A 19,909-nucleotide genomic window follows, 5' to 3' on the forward strand; every position below is an offset into this window, starting at 1 on the left:
CGTTCCTACTGTTACTTCCAGTCCATCTGTCTATCATACAGCTGCCCTGTTTATTAACTGAAGACCCCAAATTTATTCCAGTGTAATCACTTAAGACATATTTTATTAGTATTTACTGCCTCGAACGCAATCCCCGGCCAGACATTTTCTAGCTCTTTAAAGGTACTTTCAAAGTAAGTAGAGTCTTAGTGTCACATGGTCTTAATGCATGCAAAGAATTTCATTAGTATCAGTTTCAGAGGGATTTTAGTGTCACACGGTTTAAGTATTTTCTTTCTTCTATTTTGTTTAGGTTTCCCTCAGACATGAGTCAAGTAGTCCTGGGGTTGAGAATATTTTACACCATTGCTTTTATGGATGTCCATTTACTGCCTTTTTTTCTGCACAGACAAGACAAAAAAACCCAAAGTTTTATTGCTCTGGCTTTTATTTTAAATTTACAGTTTAATTCCTCTTCATCATTAGCAGATACAGAAAAGCCAATTTTTTGGGAAATACAGTTATCATTATCCTCCTCAGAGCCAGACAATAAGATGGCTACTCTTCTCTTCTCTGTGCGTACGCAAGGAAGATGAGACCCACAGAGACCAGCTGACTGCTAACTAGCTTAGCCCAATGAATGGCAGTGGATGGGTAGGTTAGCGCGCCTCTCTCTTTCCCACTCAGATTCCAAAACCTGTAGTCGCCTCTTTGTGTTCTGGTCCCTATAGATAAGGACCAGGAACTTGACTTGTCCAGAAGTAATCCTCCTCATCCTCTTTGACACAGTTGGCCATGTTCAGTATCAGTAGTTGCTCTTCTCGTTGTTTTCTTTTCTTGGATTAAGTTGCAAAGTATTTCTGACTTTGTTTCTAAAAATTGTAATTATTTCTTAAGACTGTTATGTACAACCCTAGTTACACTGATGCAGGCCAAGATTGTTGTCTTTTGCCAGAGGTATGCCATATAGTCCACCCCTCTTTGCGCTAAGCTAAGTAGCCAACTGTAGCCCCTTATGCACACACAGAGGAAAGAGGGATATCTATCTTCTTGTCTGGCTCTGGGGGGGAGAGCAAATAACTGTATTTCCCAAAAAAGTTCATGTGTTCATTTAATCACTCCCATGTCTCTGAATTTGGCAATTGAAGCAGTTGGGTATCTTGAAGGATTACAACACGTTCAGCTGCTAAAGACATTCATGTTGCTGGGGATACAGCTGTAAAATGAACAAGTATTTACTCATAATTTCCTACTTGGCAATGTGGAAACAGGCCTGACGTAATAAAACTAAAAAAAATCAAAACAAAAGAGCCAAAAATGAGTGGATGGACTTTTTTTTTTTTTTTTTTCCTTGTGCTGTTTATTAATCTAGATCTCTGGGACTGCCTGCAGACCCTGTCCTTAGGTAATGCCTTGCTTGGAGGCATACTGGCATAGAAAGAAAAATGAAAGGTCACATTTTCATGGGCGCTCAGAATCCAGCTACACTGTGCGTGCGTGAGTATATGAAAATACCGCAGATGTTTTCTGCTGTCCCCGGAAAAGCAGAAAAATGCAGTCTTTTATGCTATTTCCCTCCACTTTCACCACGCTCCCTGCCCAGTCTGTGAGTCTCTCTGTGGAATGCCTCTCTCATTTGCTGTGTATGTGTGTGTGTGTGTGTGTGTGTGTGTGTGTGTGTGTGTGTGTGTGTGCGTGCGTGTGCGCGCAGCAGTGTCAGATTGAGACCAAGTTTATTTCATTATTTCATTCCTTTCTTCTTTTTTTTCCACCCTCTCACTGTCTGACCTTCTGCCCGTCTAAAGGCCGCCGTTGTAGGTTTGTGTGTGTGTGTGCGCGCGCGCTTGTCTGTCTGTGTGCGTGCATGAGGGTGTGCGCTTGTGCACGGATCCATGGATGTGTGCTAAATGTCATTGTCATAGTTCACTGTGGAGGATTTTTATGGCCAATGCTCCCATCGGGCTTATGAAGGAATGTGTCACCAGGGACAGATGGAGAGAATCATGAACCAAATGCAGAAGAAACAGGGATGCATTGATAGAGCAGCTTGGGCAGGATGTGAATCACATACATACACATGTTCCACCAGACCTCACAAAACAAGTTTTAAACTGCCTGGATTCTCATTTTCATCTTATTTGCTAAGCTCATGAAATGATGCTGAAACTTTGCATTTTGGAAATGTTCAAATTGATTTTGATACTGCTTTCCCAGCTGAATGTAAACTTTTGAAATTCACGAATACATTTTTTGTCTAAATCTTGCTTTCACTATCCCCCGCAACAGAAACGTGCAAAGGGCCAGTACTTATTCTTCAAGGTGTGTGAGCACCTCAATCTACTGGAAAAAGACTACTTTGGTTTGACATACAAGGACAGCCATGATCAGAAGGTATACACACGATCATCAAACACACACACACACACACACACACACACACACACACACACACACACACACACAGAGGATGTAATGAATGCCAAACGAGTCTGTAATCTTCAGAGATGGATGTCTGCACAATGTCTCACTGTGTCTCTCTGTTTTGTTCTCTCCAGTGTTGGTTGGATCCCACCAAGGAAATCAAGAGACAGATACGTAGTAAGTCTCTCTTTTTTTTTTAACAGTACTCTCTGTTCAGAAGACTTTTGTAAATAGTATCATTGTTTTGGATTCTGACTCAAAGTTTTAAGTGATTCCTTCTTAGCAGTGGAATCCAATCTGTTTCACGTCGTATGGCAGCCCCAGTGTTCAAGGCAGAATGGCTTATTTGTGTAGATTTGTGATTTAATCAAGTAGCTTCATTGGTTTTAGTAAACATGGGTTTGCATACTGGTCCATGTGCAGCAGTGGAGTCGCTTGTCAGATTCAGACACAGACACAGACAACTTCATTTATCCCACCGGAACCTGTATGAACAGCTTGCATATCACATACAGTCACAAATACATTCAATAAAGAAGAAAATAGGAGGACAGTAGAATAAAACACTGAGTAAAAGTAAAATGCCAAGGAGTTTAGTGGAGTAGAGTCGAGGGTCAATAAATAGAATAAGAAATAAACAGATAGAGGACGTAACTAATATTGCCGATAAGATTTATAAAAACAAAAACAAAACAGTACATTGGCAAGAGAATAAAAAAAAATCATAGGGAATTTTGGAGGTGAATAGCAGAGGGAGTAAAAGATTTGAGGAAACGGTTTGTCTTAAAGACTGGTGAGACATACTGATAACCAGAGGGCAGCAAAGAAAATTCATGCAAGCATGTATGTGATCAGAAGAGCAGATGCTCTTTGCTTCCCTCAGAGTTTGTACAGCATTATAGAAACATGAGGAGTTTTTGCAACCAACAAACTGTTTTTATCTTTCACTGAAAGGCTGGGAAACCAGCAGATAAAAGAGAAACACAGGAGAGTTTCAGGAAAAGACTGATTAAAAACGACTGACCGAACAAGAATTCAGTTTGCGTAGCAGATGGATCCTCTGTTGGCCTCGCTTCACAATGTCTGCAGGGTTTACGTCACATTTGAGATTGTCATCAAAATAGGTGCTGAAATATTTGTATGCAGGAACCCTTTCCATGCTTTTCCCGTGTACGCTGCTCTCTGCAGCTGTGTTCTTGTTGTCAAGAATCAATTAGGAGCTCCTTAGTTTTGGACACATTCAAGTCTGAACGGTTTTTGTCACACCATGAAATAAAGTCCATCAGCTTTATTAATACTGCAGTACAGCATCAGAAACCCTGCAGTACCTGGAGTCGATGTCTTTTTTTTCTTTTTTTTTACAAATCCATGTCTGCACATGCTTCTGCACCTGCACTTGTTACATTTTTTACACAAAAGGTAAGTTTGATAGAGGCCATAATGAGAAACTCCCTTTGTCAGTGCTTGGGTCTCTGATGTGCCTACTAACACACAAGGAGTGAAATAAGAGATATAAGAGTTGCTTGATATGGGCTTGCTTCCTCTGTAGACTTGTGGTTCAACTCGGGCTGCAATCAACCAAAGAAATTCTTGGTCGACTGAAGCCCTCAAATTTCAACTAAAAATCGACTAATTTTATAAATGGAAAAATATACTGTGTCAACTATCAGCACAAAACCTGTTGAGGAATATTCAGACAATTGTTTTTGTCACGTAATAATAACTGACCGACACTATCATTTGTGCCGCGCACAGAGCGAGACTGAACGGAGGAGCTCAGCATCGCGGCTGAGACACAAATAGACTTTTAACTTAAAACTTTACTCTTAAACACAAAAGGCAAGTCCACGGTAAGAATTTTTACAATTAAAACAAAACAATTATCAGACTAAAACATTGAAATATCAGTTCTGATATGTTCATATACTCAAAACTGACGGGGCAACCTAAGGTGGACACGTTAGCTTACCGTTTTTAGGTGATACGTCGTCGTGTTTGGCGTGGAGCTGTGACATGCAAACTGTTGTTTGCAAACTTTGCATTTGACTTTTTTCCCATTATCTATTTTCATGAAATGCTGCCACGCTGCAGATGTCTTTGACATGGTGGGCGAGGACTGACTTTAAATGAAACCGTCAAAATTAAGTATGCATTCATCAAACCACCAGACTTTGGCCTTCTAGTACTCTTCAGTCTGTCTGTCTCTAGCGGGTCGGGCGAGTCCAAAATAGCAAAAACAAGGGGGGTGTTCAAAGATAAATTGTTGTCTGTGAAACAGGGGTGCTTTCGGTACTTTCCTCCTGATGAAATTAACGTGGCAAAAAATCGACCTATCAGAATTTTGGTCAAGCCAGAACGTATCGACTAATAAATCGACCAGTCGACTGGGAGGTTACAGCCCTAGATTCAACAAACCGTTCAGATTTGATACCCGGTAACGCATCACGGGGGCTCAAAGGGAAATGGCCCCTGCGTCTTTCTTTATAGAGTACGTGGTCCTCTCAGTAGAGTTAATGTAGCTTGTGGGTCTATATGTAGTTATAGCATTGGGGGGTTTCAGAAGAATCTACAGAGAGAGATTCACTGTTATGGACAGGGGTGGGGTTTAGATCAGGTGGGTAGGTGGGTATCCTCATCCAGAGTTAAACGCAAAAGGCATGGAGCGTTTTTGTGAGAATGGATGTCTGCTCGATCTTGACGCTCATGCCAGCATTACGTGTTTCTAATGAGCTGCATCTCACACAGTCTCAGTATTTTGGAAAACATGCAGACGTGAATTAGACATGTCGGTTTTGTGGCTTTTGATAAACTTCTTATTTTACTTGACTCTCAAAACATAGGAATACGTGTTTGCCTTAGCGAGATTTATTTTCAGTTGTCCATGCAAGCTGGTCAGTGCACAAATAAAAAAACGAATCTGTTTAAAAATCCAATCCTTTAAAAGATTCCTTTTACATCTTTTGGCAGTACTAACCCACTAAGTCGGAGGAAACCAGAGACATTTGACATTGAATGACATCAGCGGAGGAGGTTGCCAAACTGTATTCATTCTGCTGCTCTTGTATTTATCCTGCTCTTCCTCTGTAACTGCTGTTCATAATGGAGCAGTAAGAAGCAGTATCTTATCTTTAGTGACAGACACCTAACGAGCTTAACTCTGCATACATAGCTTTTATTCTGCAGTGTGAAGTTTATTATTATTCCAGTTTAGTTTCCTCTAATTAAAAGTGGTGGATTTTTGAGCTACACCGCTGTATTTGTCTTCGTAATTATTTATACGTGGATTTTGTAAGTATAAACACTTGAGATGATACAAGGATAATTCACTCATTCCTCCAAAAGACTTCAAAATATCACCTAGCATTTCGAATTTGCTGTTTGAAACAGAGGGCTTAGTAGAAACTCGTAGAGGGTTCTTTTAGGATTAGCACACGTGGGGTCGTTCTGTCTGGGTGTCAGCAGAGTTTGTGCGGTTTCGTGTGAAGGAGTTAGCATCACAGACTGAGGAGAGCATGCATGCTTATGTTTAAGGTGTGGTGTTTCTGCATATGCTTGTGAGTCATGGCTGAGTAGTATTTGTCTCACTGTATGTGTCATATTAGTAGATACTTTTGAATCTTTGTAGAGAGAGAGAGATGGTGTTTCCATATGCGTTCACTGCAATAGGATATGTGTCCAGTATGTGTTTCTGGATTACAAATAATATGTTTGAAACAACTCTACTCTGAACGACTCAGTTTACACAAGGCCATCGCAACTCCACATCATGACGAGCGATCTGAACCTCTCCTAAAGAAAGTTTTATTTATTTTTCTTGAAATTGTTTTGGAGAGATCAAGACTGTGGCCTGCTATGTGTTTCGAAGCAGTGCTGTGAATTAAAGGTGACCCAAATATCTAAAGTAAAACTCAGCTTCAGCACTTAATTGTCTCAGCCAGCATGTCAGTGACCTCAGAGTTGAACATGCTCTTTAACATCATAAAAACAAGTGTTTAGTTCCTTTTTTATTAGCTTGTGAAGGTCATTATGACCAAGTCTCTGTGGGCATGTCTGCTGTTTGTGTCTCTGGTATCTTGCAGTGAGAACGCAACAAACACAGCGAAAAACAAGATTTATTCCAGGACACATCAAGGTTACTTGAATGGGATTAATCTGCCCAGATAGACCAAAACTGACAAAGTTCACATCCCAGATGATAAAGAGCTGCAGAGAGGGTCAGGTGATTGAAAGTTGTAAAAAGACAAGTGCCCCTTACAGCCGGAAGCCAGTGAAAGAAAATGAATGTCATGTATCCAAGTAGGAATCAGAACCTGAGTTGTCTGGAGTCAAACTCTGAGTAAGAAACAGCCTCATGACTAAGAAATCAGCCCAGTAATGAAGCTGCAGGTTCTTGAGACGGCTAAAAGTTAAAATTTAATTCAACGTATAATCCCTACTTATAGGTTTCAATTTTATAATCCGCTCCAGAGTCAGTCTACCCTCGCACACTGTAGCAAAAGGCGACAGAGTTACAATGGAGGACATATAACGCATATTCTCATTTGCTCACTGTGCTGCAACATTGTTTGTTAAATATTTGGACAATTTTTCTGCTGGAGTTGGCTCCCCTTGCTCGCCATGTGTACGGTTGAAATACACGGGGAACGTGCAACTGTGCCGTGCTGCTGAAGTCCACCTGTTCCAGCCGTGCCAGGCCCAAAAACCTACATCTCATTAGTCAATGAAAGCTGGTTTTGGGCAACAGGGTATGCTTGTCTCTCCCCCCCCCCCCCCCCCCCCCCAATCATTCCCATCCAGATGCATTATCAGGTACCAAAATGTTGCACTGATGACTTGGTGGTACTGATTTAAATCAGTTGTTGCCTGTGTGCAACTCAAGCGTGCAATATCATGATCCGCTGATACTGTTTATGCAAAGTCATTCTACATTTGCAGCCATTCCTAGCCTTAACGCGAGCAGCTGCCAATGTTTATGTAATAGGATTGTAAGGGCAGGCATGTTTTGGAATTTATGGACAAATCCCACCAGTTTGATATAAATAGTTACATCACCTCAACTCTTTCTTATATGATATAGGAGCATCACCAGCTAATCAGAGGTTGAGAGAGGTGGGCGCCACATGAGTGTGCAGGGATACGGACCAGTCACAAGAGCCCCTCAAAGCACTTAGTGTTCTCCAGACATGCGAACACACCAACTTTTCTCCTGCACATGTTCACTCTCACGCAGAGCAGCAGAAAGGAATCTGCGGCTGCATTTTAATCTTCGTATCTATTGACAAAAATTGATTCAGTGGAAGAATTTGTGGGGAAAAAAAGAACTCCATCACAGCATGTAATGGAAAATCAATATTCTCACTTCAAAAAATGGATTTGGTGTGGGTGTGTGTGTGTCTAAGCACATGGATGTGTGTATGACCTTGGAGGAGGAAATGGGCTTGATGTGATGTCAGCTTTTTTCCGGATGGAACTTTCCAGATGATGTGATCTCCATTTTATATTATGTGTTTCTGTGTGCGTGCGTGTCTTTGTATTCGTGTGGAGCCAAGCTCTAGTAGAAGGATGGAGGTAAGGTGGCAGGCGTGGCAAAATGGCATCCTGCAAGAATGAGACAAGGAAATGGAAGCTAAATTGAGATTGATATGAAATTAGTGGTTTGTGCAAAAGCAAAATTGTATCATGACACAATGATGAGGTCAGTTTATGTTGCTGATCAGGCCCATACTCTTTGTCTCTGAACACCATCAAGATTACTGTTTGGTATGCTAGAATGAGGTTGTGCAAAACCAGACCGTCTGCTTGTGTGTGTGTGTGTGTGTGTGTGTGTGTGTGTGTGTTTGTGTGTGATGCGTCAGGCTTAGTGCTTTCTAAAAGCTGTTCTGTATTTGTTGCCGTCTCTCAAACCTGCTTCCATCATTCTCCATAACGTAAACACACAAATGCGGCCGGTAAGATGAAAGCTCGGCTTGATGGATTGAAAATAAAGATAAACCTGATCACGAGAACTCTTACAGATGAATAATTGTCATTCACGCACCAAACATATCGGCCTTTATTTACTCCACATTTGTAATTCTGTTGTACTTTTATTCATTGTTACCGTCTCTCTAGGTAACAACTGGCAGTTTGCATTCAACGTCAAGTTCTATCCTCCCGACCCCTCGCTGCTCACCGAAGACATCACAAGGTACACACACACACACACACACACACACACACACACACAAGCAAATAGAGGCATTCAGGGTGAATTGTTTGTGTAGTGGGGAGCACATCCGCTGTGATTGCTAAAGGTTCATCCAGGAGTTAAACACACACACACACACACACACACACACACACAAAACAATATACTCTCTCATCTGTGAAATTATCTAACCTTCTCTGCACAGGAGCGAAATTGAAAGCAAAGCCTAATTTCAAAATATCTCCCATTGTGTGTTCTGGTTTACCTGAACGCTATGATTTTTTTTGTGTGGTACTGTTTTCAAAGTCGTGTCGTGCACACACCCCCCCCCCCCCCATTAAACTCTAGTAGCAACCTACACACAGAATATTGACAAATATCTGTTCTGTAGCACAAAGGGCTTGGTTATTTTAGTGAATGGTTACAAAGATAGCCAAGAAATATGAATATATAAATGGGTTTCTTGAATTGTCATTATTTTGCCCTGGAGCTGCATCCCGGCGTTAGCGCTGCCCACGACCATTATAATTGGCTTACAGGAACAGGAAAAAGCCAGAATGTCCTTCTAATCCAGCAGAGTGATATGGAGTTGAGTCAGATGTGTGCTGACACCGTGGAGAGACGTCTGGTTGCACACAACCAATCACTCTTGTTTCAAGGATTCAAGGATCTTTTATTGTCATACCACTCACATTTCCATGTTGGTGGTACGAAAAATTGAACTCAGGTCCCGGGATTGCAAGAGATTGCATCATAAAGAGAGTAAAGAACAGAAAGATATTTACAGAACAGAATAGGTATTTACAGAAAGGAGATATGTGTGTGTGTGTGTGTGTGTGTGTGTGTGTGTGTGTGTGTGTGTGTATATACATACATACATACACACACACACATATATTTATATATATATATATATATATATATATATATACACATACATACATATACAGTATATATGTGTGTATGTATGTAATATGAATTTTAATATATAAATAAGACAGAATGTATATCTACAAGTACTGTACTGTGGATGGAAGAGGGTGGGAGACTACAGAGCACGGCTCGAACTACATTGAAACGACATCTGGCGAGGGGTGGGAGAGGAAAGGATTTTGTATAATATTGATTCAGCGTACCCTTTAATGCTTTGTTGACTCCTGAGCAACAACAGAATCAAACTATGGAGATGTGTAGTGGGTCAGATACACTGTAAGATGTTCCAGCATGCTGATGTTTTCACACAGTACGTGATAATTTTACAGGAAATATGGCTGGAGAAATACCTCAGATTGTACATTATATGTTAAGATACCACAGTTGTACTTAAGATGTACTTTTGCTTTCTTGGCTCTTTTATGAAAATAACAAACACGATAGCTGTGGAGGGGAAAAGACAGTGTGGCCCATTGATGAGATGCCTAGTAACCGGATGACTGGGGTTTAATCCTCCATGTCAGCGAGGGTCCGTCCTGCTAAAGTGACTTTGAAAGCCGTTTCTAAGTATTCAGGATGATACAGTACATAAACCAGCACCCTGAGGTTACACTCTGAGGTAACCAAGGTCTCCATTCACACAGGAGCTCCATTTAGATAATGAATTCATCCGAAAGAAGAGGGAAGCTTACGTATACGTTGACGATCTACAAATGTGGATATTACGCAACTGATTTTTGGATTTGTCATGTTGAGGATTAGTTGTAAGTTTACCCCAAACAAACCAGCTTACCAAGAAAAATTATACAACAAACACAGCACCAACAAAGAGATGTAATCCGCACCAGCTGACTCTGCACTCAGGCCTCCCAGGAAGAGAAGCAATTTGGCTACACGGGTCGCTTTATTATGATTGTTAACAATGGGGCGGGTTCCAGTTCAAAGAAATGCTCACAGGGGGTGATTTCTTATTGTGACCAGATTAGATTTCAAGTTTTTTCTCATTCACTCTGTGTCTCTGTCTTTGCCCCCCCCCCCCCCCTCCCCCAAAAAAAGGTACCTGTTGTGTCTGCAGCTCCGTGAAGATGTGGCATCTGGTCGACTGCCTTGCTCATTTGTCACCCACGCTTTGCTGGGGTCATACACATTGCAGGTACAACACATGTAGATAAATACACACACACGCACACACACACAGATAGCTAGATAGATGGAGAGAGAGAGAGAGAGAGAGATCTATATAGATATATCTATATCTGTATATGTGTACATATGTGTGTGTATACATGTATAAGAATATGTATTTATATTTACATGTATGTGTATATATATATATATATATATATATATATATATATATATATATATATATATATATATATATATATATATATATGTGTGTATATGTGTATATATATGTGTTCCTTTCCTGCTGCTCTCCAGGCAGAATTTGGTGACTATGAACCCGACCAGCCTCGACCTCTCGACTACATCAGTCAAGCAACTTTTGCGCCCAATCAGAACAAAGAGATGGAGGAGAAGATTCTGGAGCTCCATAAGTCCCACAGGTCAGAGAGTGCAGGGTCATATAGTCAAAAGTGGTCAATCAACTCTTAACAAGTAAGAACTATTGCACATTCAGTTTTCATTCAAATATTTCTTCAATAAGAGCACCTTTCATGAACTTTGGATATTGAAATGTGCATATACAACACCTTTTGAGTTGTTGTTTTTTTCAATAATGTATTCATTTATCTTTTATTTTAGGGGAATGACACCAGCACAGGCTGATGCCCAGTTCCTAGAAAATGCCAAGAAATTGTCCATGTATGGCGTCGACTTGCACCACGCTAAGGTACAGAGGAGTCCTCACTTTTCCTCTCCTTGCTGTTGACATCTGGAAATTAGTACTTTTCTTTGTTCTTTTGATGCAGTAAAAGTGTATCGGTGTGTCTGAATTTTTGTGTCACTCTTTCAGTGTGTGTGTGTGTGTGTGTGTGTGTGTGTGTGTGTACGTGTGTATACGTCAGCTGTATAAACACTCAGAGAGGCCATGGGAACAGCTAGTCTCTCGCTCTCTCTGGGATAGCAGGACATCAACAGCGTGTGTGTGTGTGTGTGTGTCTGTGTGTGTTTGTAAGACGGGCAGAAAAAAATGGGGGAAATATGCAAGAGAGGGAGATGGAGTCTTTAAATAGACCAGGAGGATGTAAGATTGAGGACACACGGAGACAAAAAACTGGTGGACAGAGAAAGTTGAGCAGGGATGAGGAGAGATCCTTGAAAGAGAAAGAGGCGGGTACCTTTAATCAGCATGCTCCAGTTGCTCCTGACAGAGAGAGGAGATGAGTGCAGTCCAGAGAGCATTTTAAATATTTTTATGACTTAGCGAAGTTGTGGGAATGCAAGAAGCAGCTCTATTCCTGTTCTCTACCATTAGTTTATTGTGGAAGTTGTACAACGCCAAGACTTGCAGAGAAACCACTCGATCACAAGTTCCATTTCCATTTCTTTCTCAAGTAAACTGTGGAAATGTTGCATTAGTTATATTTCTGTTCACTAGTTAAATAAATATTCTCCATAATGCTGCCAGGAGATGGCGGTAGAGACGTTAAGCACACCTCAAGCTCACTGAAAAAGTGTTTTTGCAAAATAGGGGAGTTTTTTTTTTGTTTTTTTTTATAACTTTGACATTTCCATCAAACTTTTCTAATTGATTGGTGGAAACCTCTTCAGTTCTGCAGTGCAACTGGACTTGTTCCAGTTTCCTTGAAAGGAAAGGAAACTGGACCAAGTCCAGTTCCCTACGACCATGACCTGGACGACTCAGAACATTCACCGACATTGACGGATACCCGACTGCAGCCACTTCAAAAAAAAAAAGTTTTAATATATTTCCAACACAACCAAAACAAATCAACATTTAAGCATTTTAACCAAATTTAAAGATTGCAATCTCAAAACTGCATTTTTAAAAATTTGATTTATGAGCACATATTCTGTTTCAGCTCATTGTGAGTCTTAACTGCATTTTTCTTTTACATAAATGGATTTCATCTGCGGTTTTGCTCTTCTTCTCTCGACGTGTCTCTTCTGTGTCTCTGCGTTTGTGCGTGTGTCACACAAAGTTAGAGTAACACAAGTTGTCAACTTGAATCGTCACTTAAGTGCATTAAAAGCCTCCCACAAAGTGCTGATCTCTCCAGTTGGACAGACACAGATCCCCAAACTTCTGGAATTCAAATACAATATGTGTTTTTTGTTTTTGTTTTTTTTAAAGCCTTCCCAACTAATCTGGCAAAATCAGCCAGGATGTCATTTCAGCTGCACCCTTTGATTGATCTCAGTTATTCAGAATTGGTAGTGGCAGAGTGCCTTTTTAGAACTGGAAGGGCTATCCAAGCAGCCATCAGGTGAGAGGCGGGGTTCACCCTGGACAGGTCACCAGTCCATCAGAGGGCTAACACATACAGACAGACAACCATTCACACTCACAGTCACACCTACAGTCAGTTTAGAGTATCAATCAGCCTCGTCCCCTCTTGATGTCTTTGGACTGTGGGAGGAAGCTGGAGTACCAGAGAGAACCCACACAAGAACAGGGAGAACATGGAGACTCACACAGAAAGATCCTGTGCTGGAGCCGGGGCTTGAACCTGGAACCTTCTCACTGTGAGGTGACAGTGCTGACCACTGCACCACCGTGCCACCCCGATTTAAAATATCTTTATAATTTATTAGCAGTCATACACATGTGAAACAATCCTTCATTTCTGATAAATATCACATCCACTCATAGAGCTTAGAGTTACATCCAGGTAACTTCTATTTACAGAACGACTGAATAGACTCAAACACAAACACATTATACTTACAATATGTGTTTTTCCTGCCAACGTTCTTGGCTGTTTAAAGTTTATCACCATAGCTGGAGGCTGAAACAACAGCAAGCCAGTGGAAAAATGTTTTCCCACTACATCCATTCTGTTGGTGTGATCGGTGGCTAAGTGCTAAAATGTATCTGCAGTAGCAGCAGAGAGATTGATGAGCAGCTAATAGCACGGCAAGGTCATGTGATGCGTGTGTGTGTGTGTGTGTGTGGGGGGGGGGGTGTATGTGTCTCCCAGTCGAACTGTCCATTATGAGCATATTGCATCCTCCATTAGTTCAACAGATTTTTTTCTGTGTTGTTAATTCATTCCTGTAATCAATATGCCTCTTACCATTACCAGATGGCCTTGGACTTAAAAGCTTTGTAGCGGGTTAGTCTGTCCGCTAACACAATGTTACAGTTGTATTGAGTGTGTGTGTGTGTGTGTGTGTGTGTGTGTGTTAATCGAGTTTCTGTTGACACTGCTGTAGAAACCAGTGTTTGTACAGAATAAAAAGACACTCTATACCAATTTTACGTATATTTTACTGTAACCGTCCCAGGATTCTGAAGGTGTGGACATCATGCTAGGTGTGTGTGCCAATGGCCTTTTGGTCTACAAGGACAGACTTCGGATAAATCGCTTTGCTTGGCCCAAAATACTCAAGATTTCATACAAGAGGAACAACTTTTACATTAAGATTAGACCAGGAGAGGTATGTACCCACATAGACAGAAATTTATTCTGACAACAATGCAGTTCACATGCTGCAGCTCCTCAAAACTCCTCCTTTGTGGTTAAAATCTGTTCATGTGCGTTACGGATAGACGGAGCAGTTTGAGAGCACTGTGGGATTCAAACTCCAGAACCATCGATCGGCCAAAAGGCTGTGGAAAGTCTGCGTGGAGAATCACAGTTTCTTCAGGTAGGAACTCACAAACACACAGACTGTAGTACACAGTGTCTATAAATGTCTGTGTCTTTGTCTTTATGTCCATACACTAGAGAGCAGCGCAGGACTGAATCCTAGACCTGGAAGTGAGTTAGTATTTGAATGCCCAGGTTCTGTGTCTCAAAGTCCTTCACAGATATTTCAGTTATACAAGTTAACTGTGTACGTTATAGTTGTTGAAATTGTCCAAATACTGGGGCAACATTGACAGTCTCTCTCTCTCTCTCTCTCTCGCTCTCACACACACACACACACACACACACAGAATGATGGTGTATGTGTGTAAGAGAGAGAGAGGAAGAAGATTTAATATCCTGCTGAAGAATGCAATGCCCGCTAATGTGCACATACACTTTACATGACCATTTTTGATTCCAAAGTAAATCCCTGTGAACACAGAGTTAACCCCCCATTCATCTCTCTGCCCCCCCCACCCCCCCTTCCACCAACTTTCTGTAGGTTAAATGCACCAGAACCCCCCACTAAGGCCCGCTTCTTGACTTTGGGCTCCAAGTTTCGTTACAGCGGAAGAACCCAGACCCAGACCCGCTTGGCCAGTTCCCTCATAGACCGACCCGCACCCAACTTCGAGCGCACTTCATCCAAACGTATCAGCCGTAGTCTAGATGGAGGTGAGACACACACACACACACACACACACACACAAACGCGCACGAGAAGGGACTGCTCAGGGTAGTGTGTTTTGGATCTTTTTTTTTCTTAAAGTGTTCTGACCAGATACAGGAAATAGCTGCAGCATGTGGTTCCTGTCACACAGAGAAAAAGATGAAACAGAGGAATGTTATGTGTATTTAAAAGAAAGGGGCCCTTTTTTTGAAAGAAATACAGCATGTAGATACACATGACAGGTCAGCAGCATGAAAGCATTCCTCACAACATTCTCATGCTCTGCGAATTTTGCACGGGCACCGTGACCGTGGTGACATAAGACTCACTGACTTTATTCTGTCTACATCGAACATGTCTGTGGAAAAGTGCAAACACTTTTTTTGGGAGGGATTTTCTAGTTTTGTTATGCAAAAACAACCAGCATACAGTCTGTGTCAGGTTTCACTAAAGTTACATTGTCCCCTACTGGCCACATTATTCCACTGCAACCTAATGCTCTGTCTCAGCTTGCTTTCCGCTAGTTTGCTTTCGCACTGTCCCTTTGACAAGCGAACCAAACATTATGAGCGTAGGTGGTCAGAATTGAGAGAATGATAGAGTTGGACTGACCTTTGACACCAGCCCAAACTCAGGCCTCATGAGATAATATCTTGTCAACTTTGCATGTTGTTTTGTTTTCATCTAGTCTCTTGTGGATTTGATATTTTCAAGTGTGTTTCGAAGTTGTTGTTGTTTGTTCTTTACTTCTCACTATTCGGCCTAAGAGCAGAATTTAGAATTCTCTTCCATGTCACACTTACTGCTGAACTACAACACGATTGTCCGTAGATGCTTGAACGAGGGAAGACAGATTGGGACCTCTGACCTTCTAAAATGGTTCGCCAATATGTATATTTATATATATTTATATATATTTATGAAACTACAGTTTGTACTGAGCCCAGTCAGTCATACTCACACATGTGCACCTGTGCTACAACATCGCAATCACGGCAAACTGAGCAGATACAGGAGGGTCAGAGCGAGAGGTGATTGCTCACTGACTAATTAGTGAGTATGAAAAAAAAAGCTTAAATGTGTGGGTATTTGGGTGTTTACCGTCATTTGTTTTATATTAGATGTGTAGGGAAATCCTAATGTGTCCGATTTATATGTTTGGGGTTCTTTTTTTGTCAGGAGGTTAAGTTTTATTCGTCTGTAATCTGCGTTTGTTATTTCTCAGCGCCGATGATCAGCATAACAGAAGCCGGCAGGGACACTGCTGAGAACGGACGTGAGCCGCACCTGGAGCTCCACTCTGACTCCAAGGTGTGTTCAAGTGTGTGTCTTCTTTGTGTCAAATGCAGACAGTATTTATGTGGATGATAAAAAGCTAAAAACTGACTTGTTGTCCAGTCTCTAAAAAAAAAAAAAAATCCTCCTCCCATACCTTCACGTTGGTTTCCACATGACTTTTTAACCTTGCCTCCATTAGGTGGAGCACAACAGAAGCAGTCACACATTTGTTTTATAATCTGTTTATCAGAGAGTAATCCAGACTAACAAGACTGTCCTTGTTTACTGCGGCTGTGCTCATATTAATGATTTTCTTTAGGTTTTTTTTTTTTAGCTCTTGCGGTGCAGTTTAGAGTCCGACACATATTTCTCAGCATCACTCTGCTGTCCTGCTGTCGTCAAATGCAACCAGTCTGTGCCCCATACTGAAATATAAATTATTACTGGAGATTATGCATGCCTCCTCTTTCACTGTCCCTTTCTCTCCTCCTAACCCTTGCTCACACCCCAGCACTTGGTCTCGCAGCCTTGGTTCACCGGTGACACCCTTCTGACACTTTTTCTGCGCACACTATATTCTGCCCTGCTATGCTTGACCTGTTGTGATCTTGTGATTCACCTACTAATGTAATGTCTCTTTCCCTCTCTTTTTTCCTTCACTTCCTTTCTTTTCACATTCCTCCTTTTGCATGCTCTTATTTTTAACATTGTTCCCTGAAAATGATTTTATGGCACATCACGTCGACTTTTAATTGGGTTTTATTTTGCTTGCTCCTCCACTGTATGTGCGTGGTTCTTCTTCGACCCTCCCCCATCAGTCAATCTTCATGTTTCCTCTCTCCTTCTCTTCCTCATCCTCCCTCTCCTCTATCCCCCCTTCACTCGACTCCATCTCCGAGCTCGAGCGCTGCTTGTCGGACATCTCTGAAGATGACGACCAAATCGACGACACGACTGCCTCACATGCCGTCTCTGTCTCCGAGCAGCAGTTAGCTGAGCTCGGTTACATTCCACAAAACCCTCCATCCTCTTCCTCAGTCACAAACTGCACACAAACACACACGTTAGAGCTGCTGGACGTGCAGGAGGAAACTGAAACCAGAGAATTGTCTGGACTACCAAAGTGGTGGCATTGGTACTCTCTGAGGGGCGTGGTCAAATATGTTTCTCTCATCCTCAGCTTTCTCTCCATGATGGGAAAGAATGGAGTCAAATGTCAACCCTCAAAGCTATTTTCGGGACTGACAAAGAAACTGGGCATTTTTCCCGTCACTGTGTCCAAGCTCATTTCCACATCAGCAGGCAAATTAAAGATTTTCACTGCCAGTGCCTGTGAATGTATTGTTTCCCAAACGGCCGTGTCAAGCTCACGCCAAATTGTTCGCAGTTTGGCATCAAAATTGATTCGGTCTGTGGCTGTCGTCACCTGCCATCTACGGCCTAAATTCCTGCTTCCTGTGCTTGCTCCGCCCCCAAGACAACCACCTTTGATTCCCTCTCTAATATATCCCTCTGTTGTCTCTTCCTTTTCGGCCATTTTCTCTCCTGCCTCTCTCTCCTCTTTGCCCTTCTCTGTCCCGTCTCCGTTGTCTCTCTGGACTCTTTCTTCGTGCTCTCGAGCATCTTTGCACCACTACCTCTTAAAGCCTTCTCCTTTGCTCCTGCCCTGCCTGTTGGTCATCTTCCTATTGCTTGTGATGCTAACAGCGAGTCAGTCGTTGATGTTAGCCCTGATTTTAGCCACACCCCTCGGCCTGACCCTATATTACCTGGAGAATTTGATCTCCATTCAACGAAAGGCAGTCTTGCCAGCTGTTCTCACTGAAAGTGGTCAGTCAGAGGATCTGTTCAACTCGGGTATTCTCAAGCCAGCTTCTCTTCTCACGCCGACACACACACCTCCGCACAGCAGGCACCTCACTCACACAAGTGCTACCCGCACACAAGAGATGTGCGATCCTGCTGCGTAAACCCCCACTTTCATCCCCTCTTCTTCTGTGTGAGTTTCACACCCCCCCCCCCCCGCCATGTGGCCATCAGCTTTACCTCGATTTGTCTTCCCTCTCTCTGCCACCTTGCTTATATCGTTAATAATAAAGAACAGTTTAACAGATGAGATTAAGAAGTTGTAAAGAAAAGTATAAGAATAAATATATTAATAATAAGGCTAAGATTTAGTTGTAAAAGATATCGAAACAAAGTGTATGATAATAGATTTAAATACTGTGTAGATAATTTATGGAGAGTTACGGGATTGAAGACACAAAGACAGATTAACATAATGCCTAATAAGGTTTGGCTCAACCAGTGTGTTTTTCATTCTTCGAAAGGCATCCCTTGTGATTTGATGAATATCAAAACATCACTAATTGAGATGAAATGATGACATTAACGTTCAAAATAAAACAAACAAATTACTCGATTATTTGATTATTCGAAAAAACAGTGGCGAAACCCCTGAGAAATCAGGAAGCTCAGCTTTGCTTGAGTTTGGCTGCAGAGGAATTTGTGTTTATTTGTCCTTGCAGGAATCTGCGTGTATTTTCCTCTGAAATAGAGGCAAGGAATACTGCTGGTATTGTTGTACTACGTGTACATTTTTGCATGGTTGCCTAACAGCAAAACCATCCCAGGTTCGAGTCCCTGCTGTCCCAGGTCTTTTCTGGGTGGAGGTTTCCTCTGTGACTGTGTAATTTGTTCTTGGAGAAATCATTGAGCCAGCGCTCGCTGCTAGCGTAGCCATACTAATGTTAACGGCCTCGGCTAGCAGCGAGTTTGCTGCGAATTTGTCCATCAGTAAGGGAGAGTTTCTGTAAGAATGCAGCTTTCACATTGGTCGAACCATCGTCCAGCCAAATCCGAGCTGATCCAGACAAGTCTGGCATATACAGCCCTGAACTGAATATTTATTATGGATTAGATCCCTGTACATATTGATAAAAGCTTAGGATAGATCACCCTGCAACCTCTAGCTCTTAAATCCTAATCAATATAAACTGTATATATTAAAGAATGTTAAGAAGAAAGAGTGTGACAATTACCTCAATCCTTTACGCTCCCTAAGCCCTGCCCCTCCTCCCCCGACCTTTGTTCACTATCATCTATAGTAGGGCGCAGCCTTTGTAGTGAATGTTTCATGTGCACATGGAGTGAATTAAGCTGTATATGCAAATCTTGACTATTTGGAAGCTTCTGTGGATCTAAAAAAAACCAGCTGTTTCATTTCAGTTGCCTCACAGTGAGCCCCCTGACGTTGTTTTCAAAGCACAATACAGTTGACGTGCCTGTAGAAGCGGCGTCTTCTTTTCCAGAGCAGGATCGTGTACACGTTAAGTTGTTTTTCTGAAAGGAACAGCGTGGTCTTTTCTCATCCTGCAGCAGCCTCCCTGTCTCATCGACCATCATATTTCACTCGTTTGCTCCAGCAGTCACATGACTCCCCCTCAGCAACAGTTCTGAGGAAGAAAGTAGCTTTTCCCATCATCCATTTCACTTGTTTTCTTTCTTGGTGCCCTCCTCATTTTTGTCACCTACCATCTACATGACTACAACACAAGGTTAAGGAGGTGGACTTAAGCCCTGGCACCGTGGAAGCCACGCCCACCCAGGTCTGTAGGGTCAGTCTTTACCCAGCATGCTTTGCAAATTTTTTCAGGGAAA

The 19,909-nt window shown here is 41.9% G+C and overlaps 1 protein-coding gene across 19 annotated transcripts in view; it reads left to right on the top strand.

Moving 5' to 3' along the window:
- epb41l2 (erythrocyte membrane protein band 4.1-like 2) overlaps window positions 1–19,909 on the top strand; it is a 57,412-nt gene that overhangs the window by 20,640 nt on the left and 16,863 nt on the right. For 9 of the 19 annotated variants that reach the window (XM_086189347.1, XM_086189345.1, XM_086189351.1 and 6 more), the window contains exons 5-15: window positions 2,266–2,370; window positions 2,535–2,577; window positions 8,512–8,587; window positions 10,577–10,673; window positions 10,964–11,088; window positions 11,288–11,375; window positions 13,955–14,107; window positions 14,220–14,317; window positions 14,804–14,976; window positions 16,197–16,282; window positions 19,807–19,857. In XM_086189347.1, the coding sequence (XP_086045473.1) occupies window positions 2,266–2,370; window positions 2,535–2,577; window positions 8,512–8,587; window positions 10,577–10,673; window positions 10,964–11,088; window positions 11,288–11,375; window positions 13,955–14,107; window positions 14,220–14,317; window positions 14,804–14,976; window positions 16,197–16,282; window positions 19,807–19,857 (1,095 nt within the window). Of the gene's footprint in view, window positions 1–2,265; window positions 2,371–2,534; window positions 2,578–8,511; window positions 8,588–10,576; window positions 10,674–10,963; window positions 11,089–11,287; window positions 11,376–13,954; window positions 14,108–14,219; window positions 14,318–14,803; window positions 14,977–16,196; window positions 16,283–17,067; window positions 19,858–19,909 lie in introns of all 19 variants that reach the window. The other 10 variants (XM_086189349.1, XM_086189348.1, XM_086189350.1 and 7 more) reach the window with 2 other exon arrangements.

Source organism: Aulostomus chinensis, chromosome 20 (assembly GCF_037954235.1).
Source record: "Aulostomus chinensis isolate RoL2024-O1b breed Wild chromosome 20, RoL_Achi_v1.0, whole genome shotgun sequence".
In the NCBI taxonomy this organism is placed as follows: Eukaryota; Metazoa; Chordata; class Actinopteri; order Syngnathiformes; family Aulostomidae; genus Aulostomus; species Aulostomus chinensis.